Here is a 24242-nt window from a genome sequence, read left to right as displayed (position 1 = left end):
TCCAAATATTCAGCCCAGGTCTGGTCAGAGGAGACTTTATGTTTTCAGGATGTCTGTCTGTCTGTCTGTCTGTATGTCTGTTCGTTTGTAGGATTTATATAGAATTATTACTGCAACCAGCGAATAAACTGATTCGATTTAGAAAAAGAGCGTCAAGGTCACAGCAAGGTCAAATATCTGGTATATTTATCTGATGGTTCTGATGGTTAAATAGAGGAAACTGGAGGCAGCTTTGAGGAACTCTGCTTCTTACTCTCTCTGTCTCTCTCTCTTACTTTTATTTCTCTCGCTGTCACTTCAACAAAGAGCAAATCAGTACTGTAATTAGGCACAAGTGTGTGTTCCTTACCACTCGTTCCTCTTGGCAACCCTTTTCTCACAGTACACTGGCGTTCCTTTTCCCCAGCGGAATAGAAATCGATTTATTGATTAGTATAAATAAATACATTATTCTGTTGGGTTTACGTTATTCACTGTTGGGTTTCTGTGTGAAGAGTATCGTGACACTGTTGAGCTGCTGGTGGGAAATGGTAGGAGTGTGAGCCCCCCCTGCTGGCCAAATAAGCAAACTAACATTTAAACTTAGTAGGCTGGGGATAAGAAAAAGAAATATTTAGGAAAACCTCTTCACATTCTCAAAGCATTGACTCTTTACTTACATATGAGCCATTAATCAGTTCAGGGTTGCAAATTAGTAAGAAGGACACGTTATTGACCCCTATGGCAGGCTTGCAGGGGCACAAAATGCTGCTTTACCTCAACCTTCTGTATCTGGGAGTTAATCTGGGAGTCAGATGAGCAAGATGAGTTTTTGCTGCTTTATCCTTTGTTAAAAGTGCTATACAAATAAAAATGAATACAAATGGAATTGATTTTTTGCTTGAGTTTTGTTGGCTGCTGTTTCGAGGTGAAAAATAGATCACTTTGTGTGTATATCCACTGTGTATATTCACTCTGTGTTTGTTTGTGTGTGTGTGTGTGTGTGTGTGTGATTATAGAGTGGACGGTGTTCTCAAACAGACGTCTGAGATCAGGGATTTGGATCGCAGATTAAGAACCCTCGAGTCCGAGGTCAGTGATCTCCCAGGATTGAGTCCAAAGTTCTTGAGAAAATCTCTCTCGTCTTTCTGTTAACCGCTTTCTTCTTCACCCTGACTCTCTTTCAGATGGAATTCTGTTCATCTACACTTCTATGGATGGCTGATGCTCTCGCTCAGAGCGGCATGCTAAAATCCACTAAGCCTCTCCCCACCCGGAAAGGTGACTTTATTCAGAAAAATATTCATGTTAGTTAATTGTTTACTTGCTTTTATTGCCTCTGGCTTTAAATGATGGCATAAACAAGGACATTAACACAACAACTTAAAATTAAATGACGAAAAGTATTTAAAAAAAATAAAGCACATATATATTGAACAAAATTATAAACGCAACACTTTTGTTTTTGCCCCCATTTTTCATGAGCTGAACTCAAAGATCTAAGACTTTTTCTGTGTACACAAAAGGCCTATTTCTCTCAAATATTGTTCACAAATCTGTCTAAATCTGTGTTAGTGAGCACTTCTTTGCTGAGGTAATTCATCCACCTCACAGGGGTGGCATATCAAGATGCTGATTAGACAGCATGATTATTGCACAGGTGTGCCTTAGGCTGGCCGCAATAAAAGGCCACTCTAAAATGTGCAGTTTTATCACACAGCACAATGCCACAGATGTCGCAAGTTTTGAGGGAGCGTGCAACTGGCATGATGACTGCAGGAATGTCCACCAGAGCTGTTGCCCGTGAACTGAATGTTCATTTCTCTACCATAAGCCGTCTCCAAAGGCGTTTCAGAGAATTTGGCAGTACATCCAACCGGCCTCACAACCGCAGACCACGTGTAACCACACCAGCCCAGGACCTCCACATCCAGCATCTCCACCTCCAAGATCGTCTGAGACCAGCCACCCGGACAGCTGCTGCAACAATCGGTTTGCATAACCAAAGAATTTCTGCACAAACTGTCAGAAACCGCCTCAGGGAAGCTCATCTGCATGCTCGTCGTCCTCATCGGGGTCTCGACCTGACTGCAGTTCGTCGTCATAACCGACTTGAGTGGGCAAATGCTCACATTCGATGGTGTCTGGCACTTTGGAGAGGTGTTCTCTTCATGGATGAATCCTGGTTTTCACTGTACAGGGCAGATGGCAGACAGCGTGTATGGCGTCTTGTGGGTGAGCGGTTTGCTGATGTCAGCGTTGTGGATGGATGGTGGCCCATGGTGGTGGTGGGGTTATGGTATGGGCAGGTGTATGTTATGGACAACGAACACAGGTGCATTTTATTGATGGCATTTTGAATGCACAGAGATACCGTGACGAGATCCTGAGGCCCATTGTTGTGCCATTCATCCACGAGCATCACCTCATGTTGCAGCATGATAATGCACGGCCCCGTGTTGCAAGGATCTGTACACAATTCCTGGAAGCTGAAAACATCCCAGTTCTTGCATGGCCAGCATACTCACCGGACATGTCACCCATTGAGCATGTTTGGGATGCTCTGGATCGGCGTATACGACAGTGTGTTCCAGTTCCTGCCAATATCCAGCAACTTCGCACAGCCATTGAAGAGGAGTGGACCAACATTCCACAGGCCACAATCAACAACCTGATCAACTCTATGTGAAGGAGATGTGTTGGACTGCGTGAGGCAAATGGTGGTCACACCAGATACTGACTAGTTTTCGGACCAACCAAAAACAAAAGTGTTGCGTTTATAATTTTGTTCAGTGTATAATCCACATCTACTCATATTCCCACGTACATGACTTACGTTTCATTTCGGCACAAATGACTCTTTTAAATGAATCTTTTAATTCATTCCTTTGTCCTGCTGCAAATATAACAATAACATTTTTAAGCCTGACTCTGAGTTATAATATAATCTCTCAACTCAGTGTTAATTTCTTTCTTTTTCTATTATTTTTTTTAGTAAATCCATCCACACCAGAGAGGTGAGAACGGCTCCCTCATCCCTTCATCTCCCTTTTTGCTCTCGTCCACCTTCCATCGTCGTCTTCCTTTGCATTTCTATTTATTATTTAAAAGGAAAAAGGTAACATAAAAGGGAGACAAACTTTGAGAAAAGGACAGCAGAATAAAAGTTTTCTGCAAGAATGCTGTCTTTCCTCTAACCTCAACCAGGCCATCCTTAAAGGAGAAGGAGTTCACTTCCAGTACAAAAATCTACAGATAATTTCCTCAGCCCCTTGTCATCCAAGACGTTCATGTCTTTCTTTCTTCAGTCGTAAAGAAATGACATTTTTTGAGGAAAACATTTCAGGAGTTTTCTCCATATAGTGGACTTAGTGCCCGCGTGTTTAAACTTCCAAAATGCAGTTTAACCATCCCAGCCCTGGAAGAAGGCTCTTATCTAGAGAAACCATCGGTCATTTACTTAGAAAAATAAATTGTACACTTTTTAGTGTGGAGAAGGAGGACTGCTCTGAAGTTGTTGCACGTGGAATGACACAAAGTCATAGAACTTTGTCATTCCACATGCAACAACTTCAGAGCACTCCTCCTTCTCCACACTAGTAAATACTGGGTCTGTAGTTCCAGAAAATGACCGAAGCTCCATTTAAACTGCATTTTGGAAGGTCAGACTTGGGGGCACTATTGAAGTCCACTATATGGAGAAAAATCTGAGCATTCCTCAAAAAACATCATTTCTTTATGACTAAAGAAAGAAAGACATGAACATCTTGGATGACAAGGGGGGAGGAAATAATCTGTAGATTTTCGTTTTGGAAGTGAACTTCTCCTTTAATAAACAACAGAGTCGATTCTTTCTATTAGTGCATAAGCTGTGTAATGCCAAATGCAAAAATAATTCCCAAATCTCTTCTTTTTGTCAGTATTGGGCTACAAGCCAAGCTGAAAAGTTCAGTGTTATCTCGTTTTACTTTAGTTAGACTTAAACTAACATGGCTAATAATATCATGTAAACTTTTGAATAAAGTAATTTGAGATAACCTGTGCTTTATAAATTTGCATTAATGGGTATCTCAGGGTCTATAATATGTAGAGTTTGTATGATAATTCATCATTTAATTAACATATATATGAAAATATCGTTGTGCTACATTTTCTCCTCTGAATTATCATCATTGCCGCAGCATTGTTGTGCGGATGCCACCTTGTGGTCCGTAATAGTAATTACAATAATGTTTGTGTGCTGCTTTCATGAGCTAGCGGAATTATCGTAAATAAGAGTTCGCACATGAATTTACGACTGGGATAGTAATAATTCTGATACCCGAATTTCCGATGTCGTGAACTTTCAGCATGGCTGAGACAAGCACAGTTTCTTTTCTGAATTACGGGTTCTGTTCCTTTTCCTTTCTGCTTTGTTTATATTCATTGATGTCTATTAGCATGCTGTACATTTTTTACACCGTGAATGTAGCTTGTATTCGACCACAATTACATAATCGTCAGAAAGAAATAAAGAAAAAAAGAACGAAGAAATATTTATGAATAAATCTGGAGTTGCCGATGTTTCGTATTCTTTCCGACAACAAAGCATGACTTGTAATTAAGTGAGACGTATAATTTCAGGCACACTTGAAGGCAGCGTAGAGTATTGTGCTCAAATAACACACACTGAGAATCAGTGTACATCCTGGTGATGACTGTGTATCAAACACATGTATATTCTTCTGCCCTTTTGCTCACAATCAAATATTTTAGACTTTAAATAGCTTATTAGAGATAGATATACTTGTTAATAGCGATTAAATGAGTTAACTTGGTTAGTGTTGGGTGTTGTTTTGTTTGTAAGCATGAGGAATGGTCAGTTTTGTAAATCTTTGGCTCACACACACACACTGCTGTAATGTCTGTACAATGAAACACCTCCATGCTGGTTTTCTACCTCTTTCCACAGAGAAGCTATATTCATACACTGTTCAGGGCAAGTATTAAAAGACACTGATGCTGTTACTGATGAATTGTCTTTTTCTCTGTATTTATTTTGTTATGAGTGCTATTATTAATATAACTCTGTAATGTGCTGGGAATCCCAAAAGTCATATGTAGAGAAAATAAAGATTTCCTCTGAGATGTTTGGGACATTCAGTGTTGTGTTTTTCAATCGAAATGTAAAGCCAACTGAACTGAAGTGTGACGTGACAGAGTGGACATAAAGTATGTGATCTCCAATTACACACACTGGCTCATTCTCTTTCTCCTTCTTTTACAGTTAGCTATAATAATAATAATAATAATTATAATAATAATTATAAAAATAATTAAGTATTATTTTTTTGTTTTTTTACTTAAAAAAAGAACATTTACACTGTTATTAAAATGTTATAAAAATGCAGTTAAAATAATGCAAAAAAGTCAATATTTATTATTTATTTATATTTATATATTTATTTATATTTTTTATTGAAAACTTCTACATAAATTCTACATAAAAATGCAAGGTTTAAGTCAAAGCAATTGACGAACCTATGTAGCTATATTTTAATTAAATTTTATAATAATAATAATAATACCGCCAAGCTGCCACCGTTGGGCCCTTGAGCAAGGCCCCCAACCCACCGTGCTCCAGGGGCACTGCATGGCTGACCCTGCACTCTGACCCCATACCCCAAGGATGGGATATGTGAAGAAAGGATTTCACTGTGCAGTAATGTATTGTTGCGACTCACCCGTGGCAGGCTGGTTAGGATCCATTAGCGGTCCGTAACACAGTCTCGTAATCCGTAAGTCAGTCCGTAAGTTCCAATAACCGTATAGCATCCACACGAAACAGTAATCCAAATCGCTAATCCACAAGACGTAAACCAAAGTCCGAACTCAATAATCCAATACATGGGAAATTCCAATTCACAGAAGCAAAACAGCTTAGTACCTCCCTATACAACGATACCTCACACTATGGTGTGGTAAGCACGCTGTATAAATCCTGGAAGGTACTGCTTCAGTGGTGGGCTAATACTCGGGCGAGAGCTCCCTCCGGTGGTCTGACACCAGAGGCACTGTTACATAACCCCCTTCTCTAGGAACACCTCCCGGTGTTCTGCGCCATGGCCGGCCACGGGGCCGCGGGGCAGGGCGATTCGGGTGGCATCAGTGGAACTCTTCTGCCAAGGAGGGATCCAGGATGTCTGCAGCATCCACCCCCGAGCGCTCCTCAGGACCATACCCCTCCCAGTCCACCAGATACTGCAAGCTCGATGGTGTCTGGAATTCACCCGGTAAGCTGGATAGCCATCTATTTCGAGTGGAGGTGGCGGCTCTTCGGCAGTTTGTACTTTGCCCCGGTGAGTATGTTCTGGCTTCAACAGGGAGACGTGAAACGTAGGTGAGATGCGATAGGAGCTCTAACTTCTATGTGACCGGGTTGATCTGCCTTAGGATCCTGAACGGCCTCACAAAACAAGGGAGCCTCAATTTCAGATTCTTAGTTGACAGCCACACCCGTTGGCCCACCTGAAATTGGGGATGAGGGCAACAGTGGTGGTCCACCTGGATGCGCTGACGTGGGACCACTCTCTGTAGCCGGACGTGGGCGCTTTCCGACACGCCCTGGCTGCGGTGAACCCAATCGTTCATGACTGGTACATCCGAGGGCTCACCAGACCATGGGAACAAAGGTGGTTGGTAACCCTGGACACATTGAAAGGGCGTGAGTCCCGTTGATGAGTAGGTAAATGAGTTCTGGGCATATTCCGCCCATGGGAGGAACTCACTCCACCTCTGCTGTTCCCTGTTGCAGTATGACCGCAATTTCCTGGTTGAGGTGCTCGGTTTGGCTGTTGGTAATTCGAGGTGAGGCTCATATTGATGTTTAGGAGAGAACAAAACCCTCTCCATACTCAGGAGGTGAATTGCGTATCTCGGTCTAACACAATGTCCTCTGGGAGACCATAGAGGTGGAACACATTGTGGAAAAGCACAGTCATGGTCACCATGGCCGTGGGCAAAGACGGCATGCCTTTGAGAATCGATTGATCACTACCAGTATGGTGTCAAATCCGTTTGATTCCACCAGGTCTGTGAAGAATGGATGCTCGGGATGAGGGTGACGGAGGATAGGAGTGGTAGTAAAACTCTCTTTCAGCCAAACGAAGGCAGTCCGGGCCTCGCTGGTCCATTTCAGGCGCTTAGGTTGGGCCCTTAAGAGGGAGGTTTGCGGGCTCGCAATCCCACTGTAATTTCTGATAAACTGCCTATAAAAGTTGGCGAACCCCAGTAAGCGTTTCAGCTCTTTCACGGCCATGGGTTCTGGCCATTCTGTCACTGCCCTCACCTTGCCCTCATCCATCTCTACCCCTTTTTGTGAGATCACATAACCTAGGAACGTGATAGAGTCTTCGTGGAACTCACACTTCTCCACTTTCACAAAAAGTCAATGTTGCAGTAGGCAAGCTAGTCCCATCTGAACATGCTTGACATGTTCATTAAAGGACGTTAAGTAGATAAGAATGTCATCGATGTATGCTATTACATACCATCTGATCATGTCACTGAGGACTTCGTTAATAAATGACTGGAAGACTGCCAGGGCGTTGGTGAGGCCATACAGCATGACGAGATATTCATAATGTCCTTTCGTACTGTGGAACGCAGTCTTCCATTCATCTCCCTCACTGGTTCTGACCAGGTTGTAGGCACTGCACAGATCTAATTTCGTGGAAATCTTGGCTTCCCTAAGCTGTTCCATGGCTGCAGGGACCAATGGGAGAGGATGGGGTAACGTGCTGTAATAGCATTAAGATCACGATAGTCAATACAGGGCCTCAATCCGCTATCCTTTTTCTTAACAAATAAGAACCCTGCAGCCACTGGCTAGGTGGAGGGGCGGATGTAGCCAGCTGCTAAGGCTTCCTCGATATAATCTTCCATGGCTTTAGATTCAGGTAATGAGAGGGTATAGACCTTACCCTTAGGCGAGATGCTCTGGGGTAGCAGATCGATAGCGCAGTCGCACTGATGATGGGGAGGAAGACAGGCAGCTCTCTGCTTACTAAATGCCTCTCGCCATGACTGATACTCTCGAGGAATGGGGATCTCGTCCTTCACCTCAGGGCTTTCTACGGAGGTGGTGAGGCACAATCAGGTGAGCACCCTCCTGAGACAGTGTGCCATGCAGTAGGCGGACCAGCAGGTCAATTCCCCCTCCTCCCAATTGATGTGGGGGTTGTGGCATTGGAGCCAGCGGAAACCGAGGATGAGGGGGTTCTTAGGAGAAGTGATAACGTAGAATGGGGTTACCTAGCCATGTAGCATGCCCACTTGAAGAGTCAATGGAGTGGTGATGTGTGTTATAATGCCCTCTCCGATTGGTTGGTTGTCCACGGCCATTACTCTTAGCGGGGTTCTGCAGAGCCTGGTAGGAAGGCGGAGCTCCTCCTCTAGGCAGTGGTCAATTAGGTTGACTGCTGCACCGGAGTCCACTAGGGCTGGAAACACACAAGAAACCCCATCATGGTGCAGTGTTACCAACAGCACAAGGCAAGAATTCATTCTGGTGGTACTCACCTGAGGTTTGGGTGTTTGCTCAGGACACATAGCATCCCGGTGGCCTGATCCCCTGAAATGGACGCACAAGCGCAGATGTTCTCGGTGTTGTCGCTCCCCTGGAGCCGTATGGGCCTGTCCCAGCTGCATCGGCTCCGTCTCCTCTCTGGACGACCTGCTGCTCGAGGTATGGAGCCCGGAGATGGCGGTGCTGGCTTAGGAGGTTATCAAGTCGGATCGTGGTGATGTACAGTGATAGGCTGGTGCCCGTTTCTCTACATCATCTAAGGTGGAGTTGAGGCCTCCTCGGAGCATGGCCTTTTCCGGGAGAGCCATGCGTGCTAACTCACAGTTGGTGGAAGCTGCGGGAGGGGTAGAGGCTGGCGTGGTGGGTTGCAGTGGCATTGCTGCCACTCGTAGAGCCTCTAGGTGATCTTGATAGAGCCTTATGATCGCCCCTTGGCACACAACTACCTCCTGTAGGTGTGCGTGCTCTGCTGGATCCACAGGTGGTGAGGTATTCTGTTGCGACTCACCCGCGGCATGCTGGTTAGGATTCATTAGCGGTCCGTAACGCACTCTTGTAATCCGTAAGTCAGTCTGTAAGTTCCAATAACCGTATAGCATCCACACGAAACAGTAATCCAAATCGCTAATCCACAAGACATAAATCAAAGTCCGAACTCAGTAATCCAATACATGGGAAATTCCAATTCACAGAAGCAGGCTTAGTACCTCCCTACACAACGATACCTCACGCTATGGCGTGGTAAGCATGCTGTAATTATCACCACTAATTATTCAACTCACTAACACTTTAGCAAGATTAATACTTAGAGGAGCCGTGGATGAGAAAAGTTTATTGCCAAAAAAGTCAGCAATCGGAGATCAATTCATCCAGACGTTCCAGAATTATCTGAATTATTCCCCAGATATCCCCTCAATATCTACTATTTCATGATGCTCCTCCTACATTATTTTTTCTAAATTCTAAATTCAAAGTTTTCCCATTATGTTCAGGTTTCAGCTTTTTAACTTCCCATTGTCTCTGGTTTTCTCGGTTTTAGATTCCAATTACATTCAGTTTTAGGCCTCTTGCATTCCCAATTTTTTGGCCTTCACCTCAAACTGCTTTTGTCTCACTTGCAGCTTGTAAAAAATGCAGCAGTCTCCTATCTTGGCATCTCTTCATTGGATAATTGATTATAAATGGATTAGAAAAGTCTTATTTCTGTATACAGTACTCTCTTTTGGTCTCTTACTCCACGGTACATTATTGACCAGTTTTACTCTCCTACCAGAACACTAAGATCTTGTAACCAACTGCTTCTATCTGTATTTTCTGTATTTTCTGGTTCTAAACTCTTTCACTCTTTTACATGAGATTTGATCCATCTTTAGCCATTTTTCTATGTAGTTGTTTAATGATGTCATGTACATGCCTACTTAAAAATGTGCTTTATAAATAAAATTTGATTCAAATCTCAGCAACACCATGTCCCAGATTAACCAAGTGAATGCTGGTGAGTCGTTTTCGGGCTCCAGTGTCTTCTTGGGTCCTCACTAATTTTCCCCAGGCCTCATGTGGTGTGTTACGTGTGTTGGTTTGTATGTCATACAGTGACAGATTTCACAGCAGATTTGGTATTTGCTCAGTTTAGGAAAGATGATAGCTCTGGCATCACCTGATCACATGACCTGATCGGTGTGACACATGTACAAGCCGACACAAACGTAGAATTGATTCCGAACAGAAGTGGAAAGATCCTCCTGAGGTCAACTATACAACCCAAAGACTCAATTATTTTAAATAGACCTGCTTTCAACCCAAATTTCCCCTCTAAATTTGTCCTAAGGGGCAACAATGACTTAGTGTTTAGTGTGTGTACATGATTGTGCTATGTGATGGACTGGCATCCCGTCCAGGTTGTACCCTGCATTGTGCCCCAAGTCTCCTGGGATAGGCTACAGGTTTCCTGCCAACCAGTAGAATAAGTGGTGTAGAGAATGGATTGGTAGAAATGGAAATGTTTCCTTTCTATCTATTTCCAAACTGCTAGTCAGATTTTACCTGCATTATAACAACTAGCTAACTCCATTGCTGTAACATTGCGCTGGCAGCAGGTGAGTTAAGATCCATACACAGAGTTAAAAAAAAAAGTCCAAAACAACAGGCACAAACTCAGAAATTGAAGGCAGGCGAACGAGTGTCGAAAACTGGGAAAACAATACACTAGAGCAAAAAAAACGAAACACAAACCAGAAATCGTAAAAAGCCAGAAGACAAGCACGGATCATACACGTTAATCTCCAAACTTAGCACAGCTAGCAAACAGCTCGGTTAAGTCTCTAGGAACTCCGCCTCTGAATGTTGTGTGTAGTTGCTTAAATGTTCAGATGTGAAGAGCTTCAGGGAATTCTTACATCAAACATGAAGAAAAGGTGTGAACTCTGGGACTTTAACCTTGACATGGCATGCTTGTTGATATTGGATAGGCTGGATGGAGTATTTTAGAAACTACTGATCTCCTGGGATTTTCATAAACAAATATATCAGAAAAAAATCGTGTGTGTGGAGCGTCTGCAGGCTGGAAAACACCTTGATGAGAGAGATCAGAGGAGGATGATTGGACTGGTTTGAGCCTGCAGTTTGGTTCCAGTTCAGGTTATCTGAAGCTCTCGATAACATTGACATAACATTATGATCACTTGCCTAATATTGTGTTGGTCCTGCTTTTGCTGCCAAAACAGCCCTGACCTGTCGAAGCATGGACTCCACTAGATCCCTGAGGTGTGCTGTGGTATCTGGCACCAAGATGTTAGCAGCAGGCCTCCATGGGCCCCATCTCGCAACTTACAGGACTTAAAGGATACTTTTGATAGATACTGACCACTGCAGACCGGGAACACGGTTTTGGAGATGCTCTGATCCAGTGGTCTAGCCATCACAATTTGTCCCTTCATCAAACTCGCTCAAATCCTTACACTTGTCCATTTTTCCTGCTTCTAACACATCAACTTTGAGGACAAAATGTTCACTTGCTGCCTAATATATCCCACCCACTAACAGGTGCCATGATGAGGAGATACTCTTATTCACTAGCTCCATCACCAGGAAAGCCCAGCAGCGTCTCTACTTCCTGCGAAGGGTGAGGAAGGCTCATCTTCCACCTCCCATCCTGACCACCTTCTACAGAGGGACCATCGAGAGCGTCCTGAGCAGCTGCATCATTGCCTGGTTTGGGAATTGCACCGTCTTGGAATGCAAGACCCTTCAGCGGATAGTGAGGACAGCTGAGAAGATCATCGGAGTCTCTCTTCCCTCTATTACAGACATTTACTCCACACGCTGCATCTGCAAAGCTAACAGCGTTGTGGATGATCCCACACACCCCTCACACACACTCTTCACCCTTCTGCCATCCGGAAAGAGGTACCGAAGCATTCGGACCCGCACAACCAGACTGTTGAACAGTTTCTTCCCTCAGGCAATCAGGTATCTCAACAGAGAACTGAACTGAGCTGGACACACACACACACACACACACAACCGAGATCTGATCTCAACAGAGAACTGAACTGAGCTGGACACACACACACACACACACAACCGAGATCTGATCTCAACAGAGAACTGAACTGAGCTGGACACACACACACACACACAACCGAGATCTGATCTCAACAGAGAACTGAACTGAGCTGGACACACACACACACACACACAACCGAGATCTGATCTCAACAGAGAACTGAACTGAGCTGGACACACACACACACAACCGAGATCTGATCTCAACAGAGAACTGAACTGAGCTGGACACACACACACACAACCGAGATCTGATCTCAACAGAGAACTGAACTGAGCTGGACACACACACACACACACACACACACACACAACCGAGATCTGATCTCAACAGAGAACTGAACTGAGCTGGACACACACACACACACACAACTGAGATCTGATCTCAACAGAGAACTGAACTGAGCTGGACACACACACACACACACACACACAACCGAGATCTGATCTCAACAGAGAACTGAACTGAGCTGGACACACACACACACAACCGAGATCTGATCTCAACAGAGAACTGAACTGAGCTGGACACACACACACACAACCGAGATCTGATCTCAACAGAGAACTGAACTGAGCTGGACACACACACACAACCGAGATCTGATCTCAACAGAGAACTGAACTGAGCTGGACACACACACACACACACAACCGAGATCTGATCTCAACAGAGAACTGAACTGAGCTGGACACACACACACACACACACACACACACAACCAAGATCTGATCTCAACAGAGAACTGAACTGAGCTGGACACACACACACACACACACAACCGAGATCTGATCTCAACAGAGAACTGAACTGAGCTGGACACACACACACACACACACAACCAAGATCTGATCTCAACAGAGAACTGAACTGAGCTGGACACACACACACACACACACAACCAAGATCTGATCTCAACAGAGAACTGAACTGAGCTGGACACACACACACACACACACACACACAACCGAGATCTGATCTCAACAGAGAACTGAACTGAGCTGGACACACACACACACACACACAACCGAGATCTGATCTCAACAGAGAACTGAACTGAGCTGGACACACACACACACACACACACACACAACCGAGATCTGATCTCAACAGAGAACTGAACTGAGGTGGACACACACACACACACACACAACCGAGATCTCATCTCAACAGAGAACTGAACTGAGGTGGACACAAACACACACACACAACCGAGATCTGATCTCAACAGAGAAACTGAACTGTGCTGGACACATACACACACACACACAACCGAGATCTGATCTCAACAGAGAACTGAACTGAGCTGGACACACACACACACACACAACCGAGATCTGATCTCAACAGAGAACTGAACTGAGCTGGACACACACACACACACACACACAACCGAGATCTGATCTCAACAGAGAACTGAACTGAGGTGGACACACACACACACACACACACAACCGAGATCTGATCTCAACAGAGAACTGAACTGAGGTGGACACACACACACACACACACACAACCGAGATCTGATCTCAACAGAGAAACTGAACTGTGCTGGACACACACACACACACACACACACAACCGAGATCTGATCTCAACAGAGAACTGAACTGAGCTGGACACACACACACACACACACACAACCGAGATCTGATCTCAACAGAGAACTGAACTGAGCTGGACACACACACACACACACACAACCGAGATCTGATCTCAACAGAGAACTGAACTGAGCTGGACACACACACACACACACACACACAACCGAGATCTGATCTCAACAGAGAACTGAACTGAGGTGGACACACACACACACACAACCGAGATCTGATCTCAACAGAGAACTGAACTGTGCTGGACACAGACACAGACACACACACACACAAAAACTGAGAACTGTGTTCCCAACAGAGAAACTGAACTGTTCTGGACACACACACACACACACAGCTGAGAACTGCTCTCACCAGAGAACTATACTGTGCTGGACACGGACACACACACACACACACACACACAACTGAGATCTGATCTCAACAGAGAACTGAACTGAGGTGGACACACACACACACACACACAACCGAGATCTGATCTCAACAGAGAAACTGAACTGTGCTGGACACACACACACACACACAACCGAGATCTGATCTCAACAGAGAACTGAACTGAGCTGGACACACACACACACACACACACACAACCGAGATCTGATCTCAACAGAGAACTGAACTGAGCTGGACACACACACACACACACACAACCGAGATCTGATCTCAACAGAGAACTGAACTGAGCTGGACACACACACACACACACAACCGAGATCTGATCTCAACAGAGAACTGAACTGAGCTGGACACACACACACACACACAACCGAGATCTGATCTCAACAGAGAACTGAACTGAGCTGGACACACACACACACACACACACACACACAACCGAGATCTGATCTCAACAGAGAACTGAACTGAGCTGGACACACACACACACACAACCGAGATCTGATCTCAACAGAGAACTGAACTGAGGTGGACACACACACACACACACACACACAACCAAGATCTGATCTCAACAGAGAACTGAACTGAGCTGGACACACACACACACACACACACAACTGAGATCTGATCTCAACAGAGAACTGAACTGAGCTGGACACACACACACACACACACAACCGAGATCTGATCTCAACAGAGAACTGAACTGAGCTGGACACACACACACACACACACACACAACCGAGATCTGATCTCAACAGAGAACTGAACTGAGGTGGACACACACACACACACACACACACACAACCAAGATCTGATCTCAACAGAGAACTGAACTGTTCTGGACACACACACACACACACAGCTGAGAACTGCTCTCACCAGAGAACTATACTGTGCTGGACACGGACACACACACACACACACACACACACACACACAAATTGTCCTGTTTGCACGCATATGTCATTTTACATTACACTTTACACTTTATATTGATCCTGTTTAACTTTAATATCTGCACTCACTGTCAACACTGTTCTTTTGCACAGAGTCAGTCTACATGTTGTTTGTCTGTCTTGTCTTGTCTTCCTGTGCACTTCTGTTGTATGTCTAGTTTTACTAAAGATTGCACCTTAAGTATAGTTTAGTTTTTTCTCTATGTTTAGCTCTATGTTTGTCTGCGTCACCACGTTGTTTCACTGCACTGTGTACTGCATCAGCTATATATGGTTGAAGTGACAATAAAGCTTCTTTGACTTGACTTGACTCTCACTGCTCACAATGTTATGGCTGATCTGTGTAAATGCATGAATGTGCAGGTGTTCCTAATAAAGTTGACAGTGAGAGCACATTATTATTATTGTTATTATTATTATTGCCCATAAAAGTTAATGGAATAATTCTTTTTATTATTATTACTATCGTTACTTTTATTACCTGCATGAATATGTGTACTAATGTGTGTAATAAAATGTTACAGTGAGTGTTAATGGTTATGTAAGTATTATTATGTTTATTATTACTATTAATGACTGCATCCTGCTGAGAAATTACGTCATTCCCGTTTACTAGCAAGGAGATGAAACAGATGACATTTAAAGACGAAAGCAGTGTATCAGAGAGAATTGGTGTGAGTTTCAGCGAGTGGAGTGAGGTCAAGGTTAGATTGTGGAGCTGCTTTATATAGCATCTCAATCACCTGTCAGGCTCAGTGAAGCTCTGCGCATGTATGTGACAGGCTTTAGCTGACTGGAGTGGTGTGTGTGTGTGTGTGTGTGTGTGTGCCCTTTTCTCTTGCATTAGCATGCACTCCATTGCTATGTTTGCTATCTTTCTCACACACACAGACAGGTTGCATAGAGGACGTCAGTAGAACAGCCTTACAGGCATGTGGTCTTGTCAGTCATCTCCTTTGCTCCATTTTGTTCAGTGATTGTGTGTGTCCATGTATTTGCATGGGTGTGCGACTGAGTGGTCAAAGGAACCAGACCTTCTGCTGCAGCTCAGCTTACGGGAGTTGTTTACTTTCTTTTATCTTGTGCAAAGAACTAAAGTTTAACCGGCTTTAGGGTGGGGCTGCAGCAATCGACTGGAAGATCCGGTTCTTTCTTGTGAAAATGGCAGCCTTGCGTCGTGGCCTGGTGTGCCTGCTGCTAGCTCTGTTGAGCGTCGGAGTATGGACTCAGGAGGCTGTGGAGGCAGAGGAGGAAGAAAGTCAGGACGAGGCAGAGGATCTGGGGGAATTGAAGACAGAAGAAAGTGATGAGGAAGGTGGAGAAGCTGCTGAGGAGGAAGAACAGGATCCAGGAGGAGAGAGTAATGAAGAGGAAAATGAAGAAACAGAGGCAGATAATGAGGAGGAGGAGGAAGAGGAGGAGGAAGAAGAAGTAACAGATCACACAACGGAGGAAGAAACGGCAGACGAAGGTAATTCTGAGGAAGAAGATGCCGCAGAGGAGGGTGAAGATGATAGTGAGGACGATGTCGAGGAGGAGGATGAAGCCATCGAGGAAGACGAGGATGAAGGAGATGAAGATGCAGAGGAGGATGAGGTTGAAGATGTGGAGGGAGATGGAGATGATGAGGAAGAAACGGAAGAAGACGAGGAAGAGGAGGGGATTACTGTGTCTGATGACAAAGATGACGGTGAGGAGGATGAGGATGAAGTAGAGGAAAAGGATAACGAAGGACATGTTGCAACGGAAGAGGCTGATGAGGATGAGGGCAAAGACGAGGAAGAGGAAGCTGAAGGTATCATTTGACAGTGTTACAGTTTTAGGCCTCAGTCCTGCACACGATGTGAAACAAGTTCATGTTTAAACATTTTTATAAAGTAGATTTAACACAAGATTAGCGAATGCATCGTATTAAAAAGACTATTATCACTGATTTCAACTAATTTACCAACAATCAGTGATCTTTTGTACCTTCAGATTCAAACTTAAAAATCGTTCATTACAACTGGAAGGTGGGTTTTCTTTCTGCTTTGGGACAGTGGGTGCTTTTGTTGTCTCATTCCAGGCATACAGGTCTAAAATAGCCTGCTATATCTGACCCCTGCAAGCATCTGAACTGTTCTGAAACCTTTTAAGCCCCTCACGGGTGTTTGCTGTTGATGTAAAGATGAAATGATCATTTGTTAAACGCTATTCCATATCTTTTACAGTGATAAGAGAATCTTACTTTGTCATAAAAGCTCACAGATTACTCTTTAAGCAGCCATTGCATCTTTCCAAGCTGTCAGAAGTGATCTCTTCCTTATACACGAGCTCACAGACATCCGTGTCTCTCTGATTGACAGGTGATGAGTAGGACTAGTATGAGAGGAGGAGATTTACTGCACTTTTTTCCTTTATCCTTTCAACACATGGTTTCTATGACTGAAAAATCTTTGGAGCTCATAACAATTTGCATCCACTGCCTTTTAGGCAGTCAGTGAACAAAAATATATATATTTTAAATTTTGGTTAAATAGTTCACAGAAAAAAGATAATAAATTACATACATATTCAGGTAAAACAACAATAACAACAACAGTGTCTTGTTGCTTGTGCTTCCTGTGTTTATGGTGCGTTCAAGTCAAGTTGGAAATTTTTCATTTTTCGAATGCACATTAACAACACCACAAAGTCGTAATTACGAGTGGGAAACTCATAATTTTCTTTGGGCTTCGAATTGGGGGCGCATCAGTAAGAAAACATCATGGCTTCAAATATATATCTGTTGAAATCATACATTTGTCCGTCTCAGAAGATGGTTTATTTACAATAAAACAAGCTAATTTCCTGCACAAAACCCCCACAAAATTGTACAATATGATGTAATAAGCAACGCTGATGATTCCAGAGGCTTCATAAATTGATTCAAAACATATAAAAACTAAACAATTTCTTTGTTCTTCATTTACTAGAAGAAGAGTTTTGTAATTGTTGTAGTTAATTAAGAGAAAGGAGGTTACACCAACCAAAGAGACCAGAACGCACCGGAAGTCGTAATTACGACTTCCGAAGAGGGCCTGAACCCAAATAAACCATGAAGATGGCTATGGACTGCAGTTAATACAAAACAGCTTTGCACTCGTCTCCATCAGTGAACAGCTGATACCTTTAACGAAATAGACTTTGTGTTAAAATTAGAATGAATTCCTGGTCACACAATAGTGCCTTCTGACCACGTAGTACACAGTGATCAAAGAGAAGTGATTTATAATCACACTGTCCAGTGTCACCCAGATGAGGAAGGATTCCATTTTGAATCTGCTTCTTCTCAAGGTTTTGTATCGTCTCAGGGAGTTTTTCCTTACCATGGTCATTATTATTATATTTGGACCAGTAACACAGCTTCATGTCCTCTTAAACGTCATCATTTATCTGAAAGGTTCATTCTGAATGCACAAATCAGTTAGAACTATTTAAAGATAAATAAAGAAAGAAATTAAAACAGAAAATATGGCTTAAATATTCATACCCTAAGCCCATAAATATCCCATGACACTAAGAATAGGGGGGGAAGAAAGTAAGTATTATTTATATAAAAGTGTTATTCAGTGTTATTTATATAAAAGTAACCTAAATTCATCCCCACTGCTGTAAAACCTTTAAAATGTATTTAGATCTTTTGAAAAGTGACGCGATTATAATCGTTTTTTGCTTGCTGATGAAGAATTACACATTAATCATTTGCACATTTTAATTTGGGTACAATCCTGCAGATAATTTAATATAGAAATCAAAATGTATCTGGTGAGCCAGATTAGTAAAAGAGTACGTAAATTAATGGTATGATAATGGTATAAATTATTGTTATAATTATTAATTTAATTTAATTTAATTTAATTTAATTTAATTTAATTTAATTTAATTTAATTTAATTTAATTTAATTTAATTTAATTTAATTTAAATCAGATAAAGTCTGATCTGAGGGACAGTCCATCATTTTTTACAATCAAGCAGACATTATCCACACTTTTGAAGTCAGACCTGTTCTTAGCTGTTAGGAATTTCTGAGATACTGTTAAAGTAAATTCTTCTAGAATCTGGAGTAAATTCCATCACACATACAAATTCTGCTGAAATACATCTGAATTATTTAGTCTTTTGAGTGACATTCTCTGCCGTCGTGGGTGTGTGGCGCTGCTGGAATGTGGTTTTGGAACTTTTAGCGCTTACACCTTTAGCCAAAGGTCTGATTGCTCTTTTACAAACACACAAAGAACCTTACCCCGAGCTTAACAATGGCATGTTTACAGATGTTTTTTTTGAAAGAAGTTCTATTTAACTCTGACAAAACCCTGAAAACCGCGCTTACACTGTTACCGCGCTTACAGTGGTTAGCATGTAGCATGCCCCATGCCTCAGGGGTTTAGGGTTTGATTCCCCTGCCTCTGCCTTCTGTGTGAGGAGTCTGCATGCTTCAGGAGTCTCTTCTGGGTTCTCAGGGCTCCTCCTCCAGTCTAAAGTCATGTGTTTGTGTAGATTCAACAGAATACGGAATGGATGGAAGTTTCTAAATGATGTGTCTGTTTAATATATAACTTGAAGATACTTTCCACTTCATGTAGATTTCAAAACTGTATTTCTATATTCTGTAGAACAATCTGGTGAAGATGAAAATGCAGAAACCACAACTGCATCAGAGTACCACAGCGGATCTCTGTGTAACCTGTGCTCAGTCTGTGAGGTACCTGCATCACTGACATACACACAACATACCCCATACACACCATACACTGATCAGCTATAACACTGTGAGCAGTGAGAGGTGAAGTGAATAAGACTGATGATCTCCTCATCATGGCACCTGTTAGTGGGTGGGATACATTAGACAGCAAGTCAACATTTTGTCCTCAAAGTTGATGTTAGAAGCAGGAAAAATGGACAAGAGTAAGGATTTGAGCGAGTTTGACCAAAAGGGCCAAATTGTGATGGCTAGACCACTGGATCAGAGCATCTCCAAAACTGCAGCTCTTGTGGGGTGTTCCCGGTCTGCAGTGGTCAGTATCTATCAAAAGTACCCTTTAAGTCCTGTAAGATGTGAAGTGGAGCCCATGGAGCCCCCACAAAGGCCCTATGGAAGCCCCACCTCACAACTTACAGGACTAAAAGGATCTGCTTCTAACATCTTGGCACCAGATACTACAGCACACCTTCAGGGATCTAGTGGAGTTCATGCTTTGACGGGTCAGGGCTGTTTTGGCAGCAAAAAGGGGGACCAACACAATACTAGGCAGGTGGTCATAATGTTATGCCTGATCAGTGTATATTGATGATGTCATACATGTTTATACCAACCACCTTGATCAACAGTCACAAGAAACAGCCCAAAGCATCACAAGGTCATTTCCATTTGTTCAGCAGGTGCTTTTTCCTTGCACAACATGTTTCTGATTAATTCCAACTGCCCCAAAAAATGTATACACACTTCAACAGTTGTTATTTATGTGTTTTTAAAACTGGAATTGAATTATGGCAACAAGGTGTAGTATTATGTTTCCTCTAAAGATGTCAGTAGTCGTATCATCGTTGATGCGATCATTAGAGCCAGAGAAAATGGCGGAGACACACAGCTTTTAAGCAACGTAAGATGACTGTAGATGATTGAAGTGATATTGTACATTTGAAAATGTGTGTAAAGGTCAATGACAATGTTTAGAACAGAATCACCAACATGATTCCTGATGGTGTTCATACAGCAGTTCACTGAAATCGAAACAGTCTGGATGCTAATAATGACCACTTTGAACACTTAATGTCATTCATTAATTCAAACATGACTTCTAGCTGCCCTTTGGTGTTTATATAATATAAACATATTTCCAGGTCTGAAAATGTGAATCTCTACTAGGATTTGCTCTGGAAAATCCATAAATTAAAATAAATGTAAAGGAACTCTTTTCTCCTCCTTTTCAGCACTGCAGTTGTTGTGATAAATGTCCGTGTGATGAAGGAGACTCATCAGCTCATTGCCAACACTGTGATGTAAGGATCTCTCTCTCTCTGTCTCTCTCTCGCTCTCTGATCTCTCTCTCTGTCTAGTTTATTTTATTGCCTATTTTACTGACCCATGCTTTTGTACAACTGTCCCATGTTCGTGTCGGACCAAGAGCTTCCAGCCTTTTACTAAATCAGTCTAAAAGTTGTGTATGTAAGAATGTAATTTTCAGAATTCTGTTGAACTTTTTCTTTTCTTGCTCTAGCAATGCTCCTACTGCTACATATGTCCTGTGATCTGTGAGACGATCTGTGAGCCAGGTATCACATTCTAACAAACCTTACATTATTCAATTACATCATTTGGATTTATCTTTACACGTACGTCATTTACACGTTAAGCAGAACCTAATGAACCGCTAAAGCAACTGCATGAGAGTAAAGAAGCTTCAAAGGCTATTTTTTTTTATTTCTCACAGGCGGCTTTATGGATGTGATGTCTGGAACAGTGTATCAGTGAGTACTCCATCTTTAATTTAATCTAATCTAATCTAATCTAATCTAATCTAATCTAATCTAATCTAATCTAATCTAATCATTCTGTTGTTATTTAAATAATTCATCCCCAAGTCATTTCATATGTTCATAGACAGGTAAAGAAATACATAAAGAAAAAAAGAATGAACTGCAAGGTGCTTTCAGTAAACCATTTGAATTTAAGATGTCCTGTTTTACATACTGTGTTCTACATGGCAACTACAGGGGTTGGACAATGAAACTGAAACACTGGCCAATTTAGTGTTGGCGGTTTCATGGCTAAATTTGACCAGCCTGGTGGCCAATCTTCATTGGTTGCACATTCCACCAGTAAGAGCAGAGTGTGAAGGTTTAATTAGCAGAGTAATAGCACAGTTTTGCTTAAAATATTGCAATGCACACAACATTATGGGAGACATATCAGAGTTCAAAAGAGGACAAATTGTTGGTGCACGTCTCGCTGGCGCATCTGTGACTAAGACAGCAAGTCTTTGTGATGTATCAAGAGCCACGGTATCCAGGGTAATGTCAGCATACCACCAAGAAGGACGAACCACATCCAACAGGAGTAACTGTGGACGCAAGAGGAAGCTGTCTGAAAGGGATGTCCGGGTGCTAACCCAGATTGTATCCAAAAAACATAAAACCACAGCTGCCCAACTCACTGCAGAATTAAATGTGCACCTCAACTCTCCTGTTTCCACCAAAACTGTCCGTCGGGAGCTCCACAGGGTCAATGTACATGGCCGGGCTGCTATAGCCAAACCTTTGGTCACTCGTGCCAATGCCAAACGTCGGTTTCAATGGTGCCAGCAGCGAAAATCTTGGGCTGTGGACAATGTGAAACATGTATTGTTCTCTGATGAGTCCACCTTCACTGTCTTTCCCACATCTGGGAGAGTTACGTTGTGGAGAAGCCCCAAAGAAGCGTACCACCCAGACTGTTGTATGCCCAGAGTGAAGCATGGGGGTGGATCAGTGATGGTTTGGGCTGCAATATCATGGCATTCCCTAGGCCCAATACTTGTGCTAGATGGGCGCGTCACTGCCAAGGACTACCGAACCATTCTGGAGGACCATGTGCACCCAATGGTTCAAACATTGTATCCTGAAGGCGGTGCCGTGTATCAGGATGATAATGCACCAATACACACAGCAAGACTGGTGACAGAGTGGTTTGATGAACATGAAAGTGAAGTTGAACATCTCCCATGGCCTGCACAGTCACCAGATCTAAATATTATTGAGGCACTTTGGGGTGTTTTGGAGGAGCGAGTCAGGAAACGTTTTCCTCCACCAGCATCACGTAGTGACCTGGCCACTATTCTGCAAGAAGAATGGCTCAAAATCCCTCTGGCCACTGTGCAGGACTTGTATCTGTCATTCCCAAGACAAATGGATGCTGTATTGGCCGCAAAAGGAGGCCCTACACCATACTAATGAATTATTGTGGTCTAAAACCAGGCATTTCAGTTTCATTGTCCAACCCCTGTATTTCCATTCAGCATGTTTGATGTTTTATATTTCCTTCCTCGTCGTGTCTGCAGAACTCTTGCCGCATATCTCTGAAGACTTTTTACATCATCTCCAAGCCATCCTGTGGAGGAGAGCAGATGTAAAGCTTAGCGGCTGAGCGAAGTTTTAAAGAAGTGCCGCTGGATGGAAACGTGACCTTTGATCTGTCCAGATTACAAAATTCCTAGTAGCAAGATGGACATATTTACATCAGATATTTTGAATGCTTTAAATCTTTGAGTTTTTGTTTGTTTGTTTGTTTACAGAAATACTTTTATGAGAAATGGCAACAATAAAATACAGACTATTTATTTTTAGTTGCATTCAGTTCTCTTATGATGCAAGATTTGTATTTAGTTCCACCAGTATTCAGTCATTTCAATAAAGAAAAGATACATGATTCTGTGGATACTCTGTGTGTAAAGTTCTGCTTTAACTTTATTTTAATAGACAATATTGATATAGGTAATATTAGCTCATTTTCTTTTATTTGCTGTTTAAGAAACAGCCAGTGCTAAACAGTTTTCTATAGAATCAAACATGACACCAAGCTGCAGCTGAAAAATGATTGGGATCTGCTTCAGTATGCAGCATGTACAGAATGTGCAGCATGCATAAGGACATAACTAGTTGAAATTGTTTTACTACCTTATCATACCGAAACCCTGTCAGACTGTTAAGCTCAATTACACAATCAAACAAAAACATTAAGGTTGTAGTGCCCCCTAGTGAGCTCATTTTATGGGTTTATTTGTAGAAAATTAAAAGTTGCTCGAGCAGCCTAATATCTGTGCATGCATCAGTGTAAAAATCCAATTTAAGTCAATTTTATTTATTATACAGCGGTATAATAATAGGTATAAAATTGTGAGCAGTGAGAGGTGAAGTGAATAAGACTGATGATCCCCTCATCATGGCACCTGTTAGTGGGTGGGATATATTAGGCAGCAAGTCAACATTTTGTCCTCAAAGTTGATGTTAGAAGCAGGAAAAATGGAAAAGCGTAAGGATTTGAGCGAGTTTGATGAAGGGCCAAATTGTGATGGCTAGACCACTGGATCAGAGCATCTCCAAAACTGCAGCTCTTGTGGGGTGTTCCCGGTCTGCAGTGGTCAGTATCTATCAAAAGGAA

At 42.7% G+C, this 24242-nt stretch overlaps 2 protein-coding genes across 5 annotated transcripts in view; both read left to right on the top strand.

Annotated features, from left to right (window-relative positions):
- Positions 1–5104, top strand: part of LOC131363595 (transient receptor potential cation channel subfamily M member 4-like) — a 35000-nt gene extending 29896 nt beyond the window's left edge. For 2 of the 3 annotated variants that reach the window (XM_058406301.1, XM_058406303.1), the window contains 3 exons: positions 999–1071; positions 1167–1260; positions 1700–1836. In XM_058406301.1, coding sequence (XP_058262284.1) covers positions 999–1071; positions 1167–1260; positions 1700–1728 — 196 coding nt within the window. In that variant the 3' untranslated portion in view covers positions 1729–1836. Of the gene's footprint in view, positions 1–998; positions 1072–1166; positions 1261–1699; positions 1837–2974 lie in introns of those variants that run through there. The other variant, XM_058406302.1, reaches the window with a different exon arrangement.
- A 10890-nt stretch (positions 5105–15994) lies between these two features.
- LOC131363197 (sarcoplasmic reticulum histidine-rich calcium-binding protein) lies at positions 15995–23510 on the top strand. 2 transcript variants are annotated; one of them, XM_058405512.1, is made up of 6 exons: positions 15995–16879; positions 19720–19799; positions 21038–21106; positions 21325–21379; positions 21538–21574; positions 23143–23510. In XM_058405512.1, the coding sequence occupies exons 1-6, from the start codon at positions 16246–16248 to the stop codon at positions 23162–23164; spliced, it is 897 nt and encodes a 298-aa protein (XP_058261495.1). In that variant the 5' UTR covers positions 15995–16245; the 3' UTR covers positions 23165–23510. The 2 variants fall into 2 exon arrangements, with proteins under 2 accessions (XP_058261495.1, XP_058261494.1); XM_058405511.1 differs by having other exon boundaries at positions 16010–16879; positions 19720–19808.
- Positions 23511–24242: the final 732 nt, after the last annotated feature.

The sequence above is a fragment of the Hemibagrus wyckioides genome, linkage group LG13, assembly GCF_019097595.1.
Source record: "Hemibagrus wyckioides isolate EC202008001 linkage group LG13, SWU_Hwy_1.0, whole genome shotgun sequence".
NCBI lineage: Eukaryota > Metazoa > Chordata > Actinopteri > Siluriformes > Bagridae > Hemibagrus > Hemibagrus wyckioides.
This window is presented reverse-complemented; position numbering and strand designations above follow the sequence as displayed.

What these genes read in the sequence shown, in the direction of transcription:
- LOC131363197 (XM_058405511.1), top strand. Translation starts at nt 16,246, where the DNA reads ATGGCAGCCTTGCGTCGTGGCCTGGTGTGCCTGCTGCTAGCTCTGTTG. An exon ending in CGAGGAAGAGGAAGCTGAAG is followed by an intron (nt 16,880 to 19,719) that starts GTATCATTTGAC and finishes TATATTCTGTAG; the next exon opens with AACAATCTGGTGAAGATGAA. An exon ending in ACCTGTGCTCAGTCTGTGAG is followed by an intron (nt 19,809 to 21,037) that starts GTACCTGCATCA and finishes CCTCCTTTTCAG; the next exon opens with CACTGCAGTTGTTGTGATAA.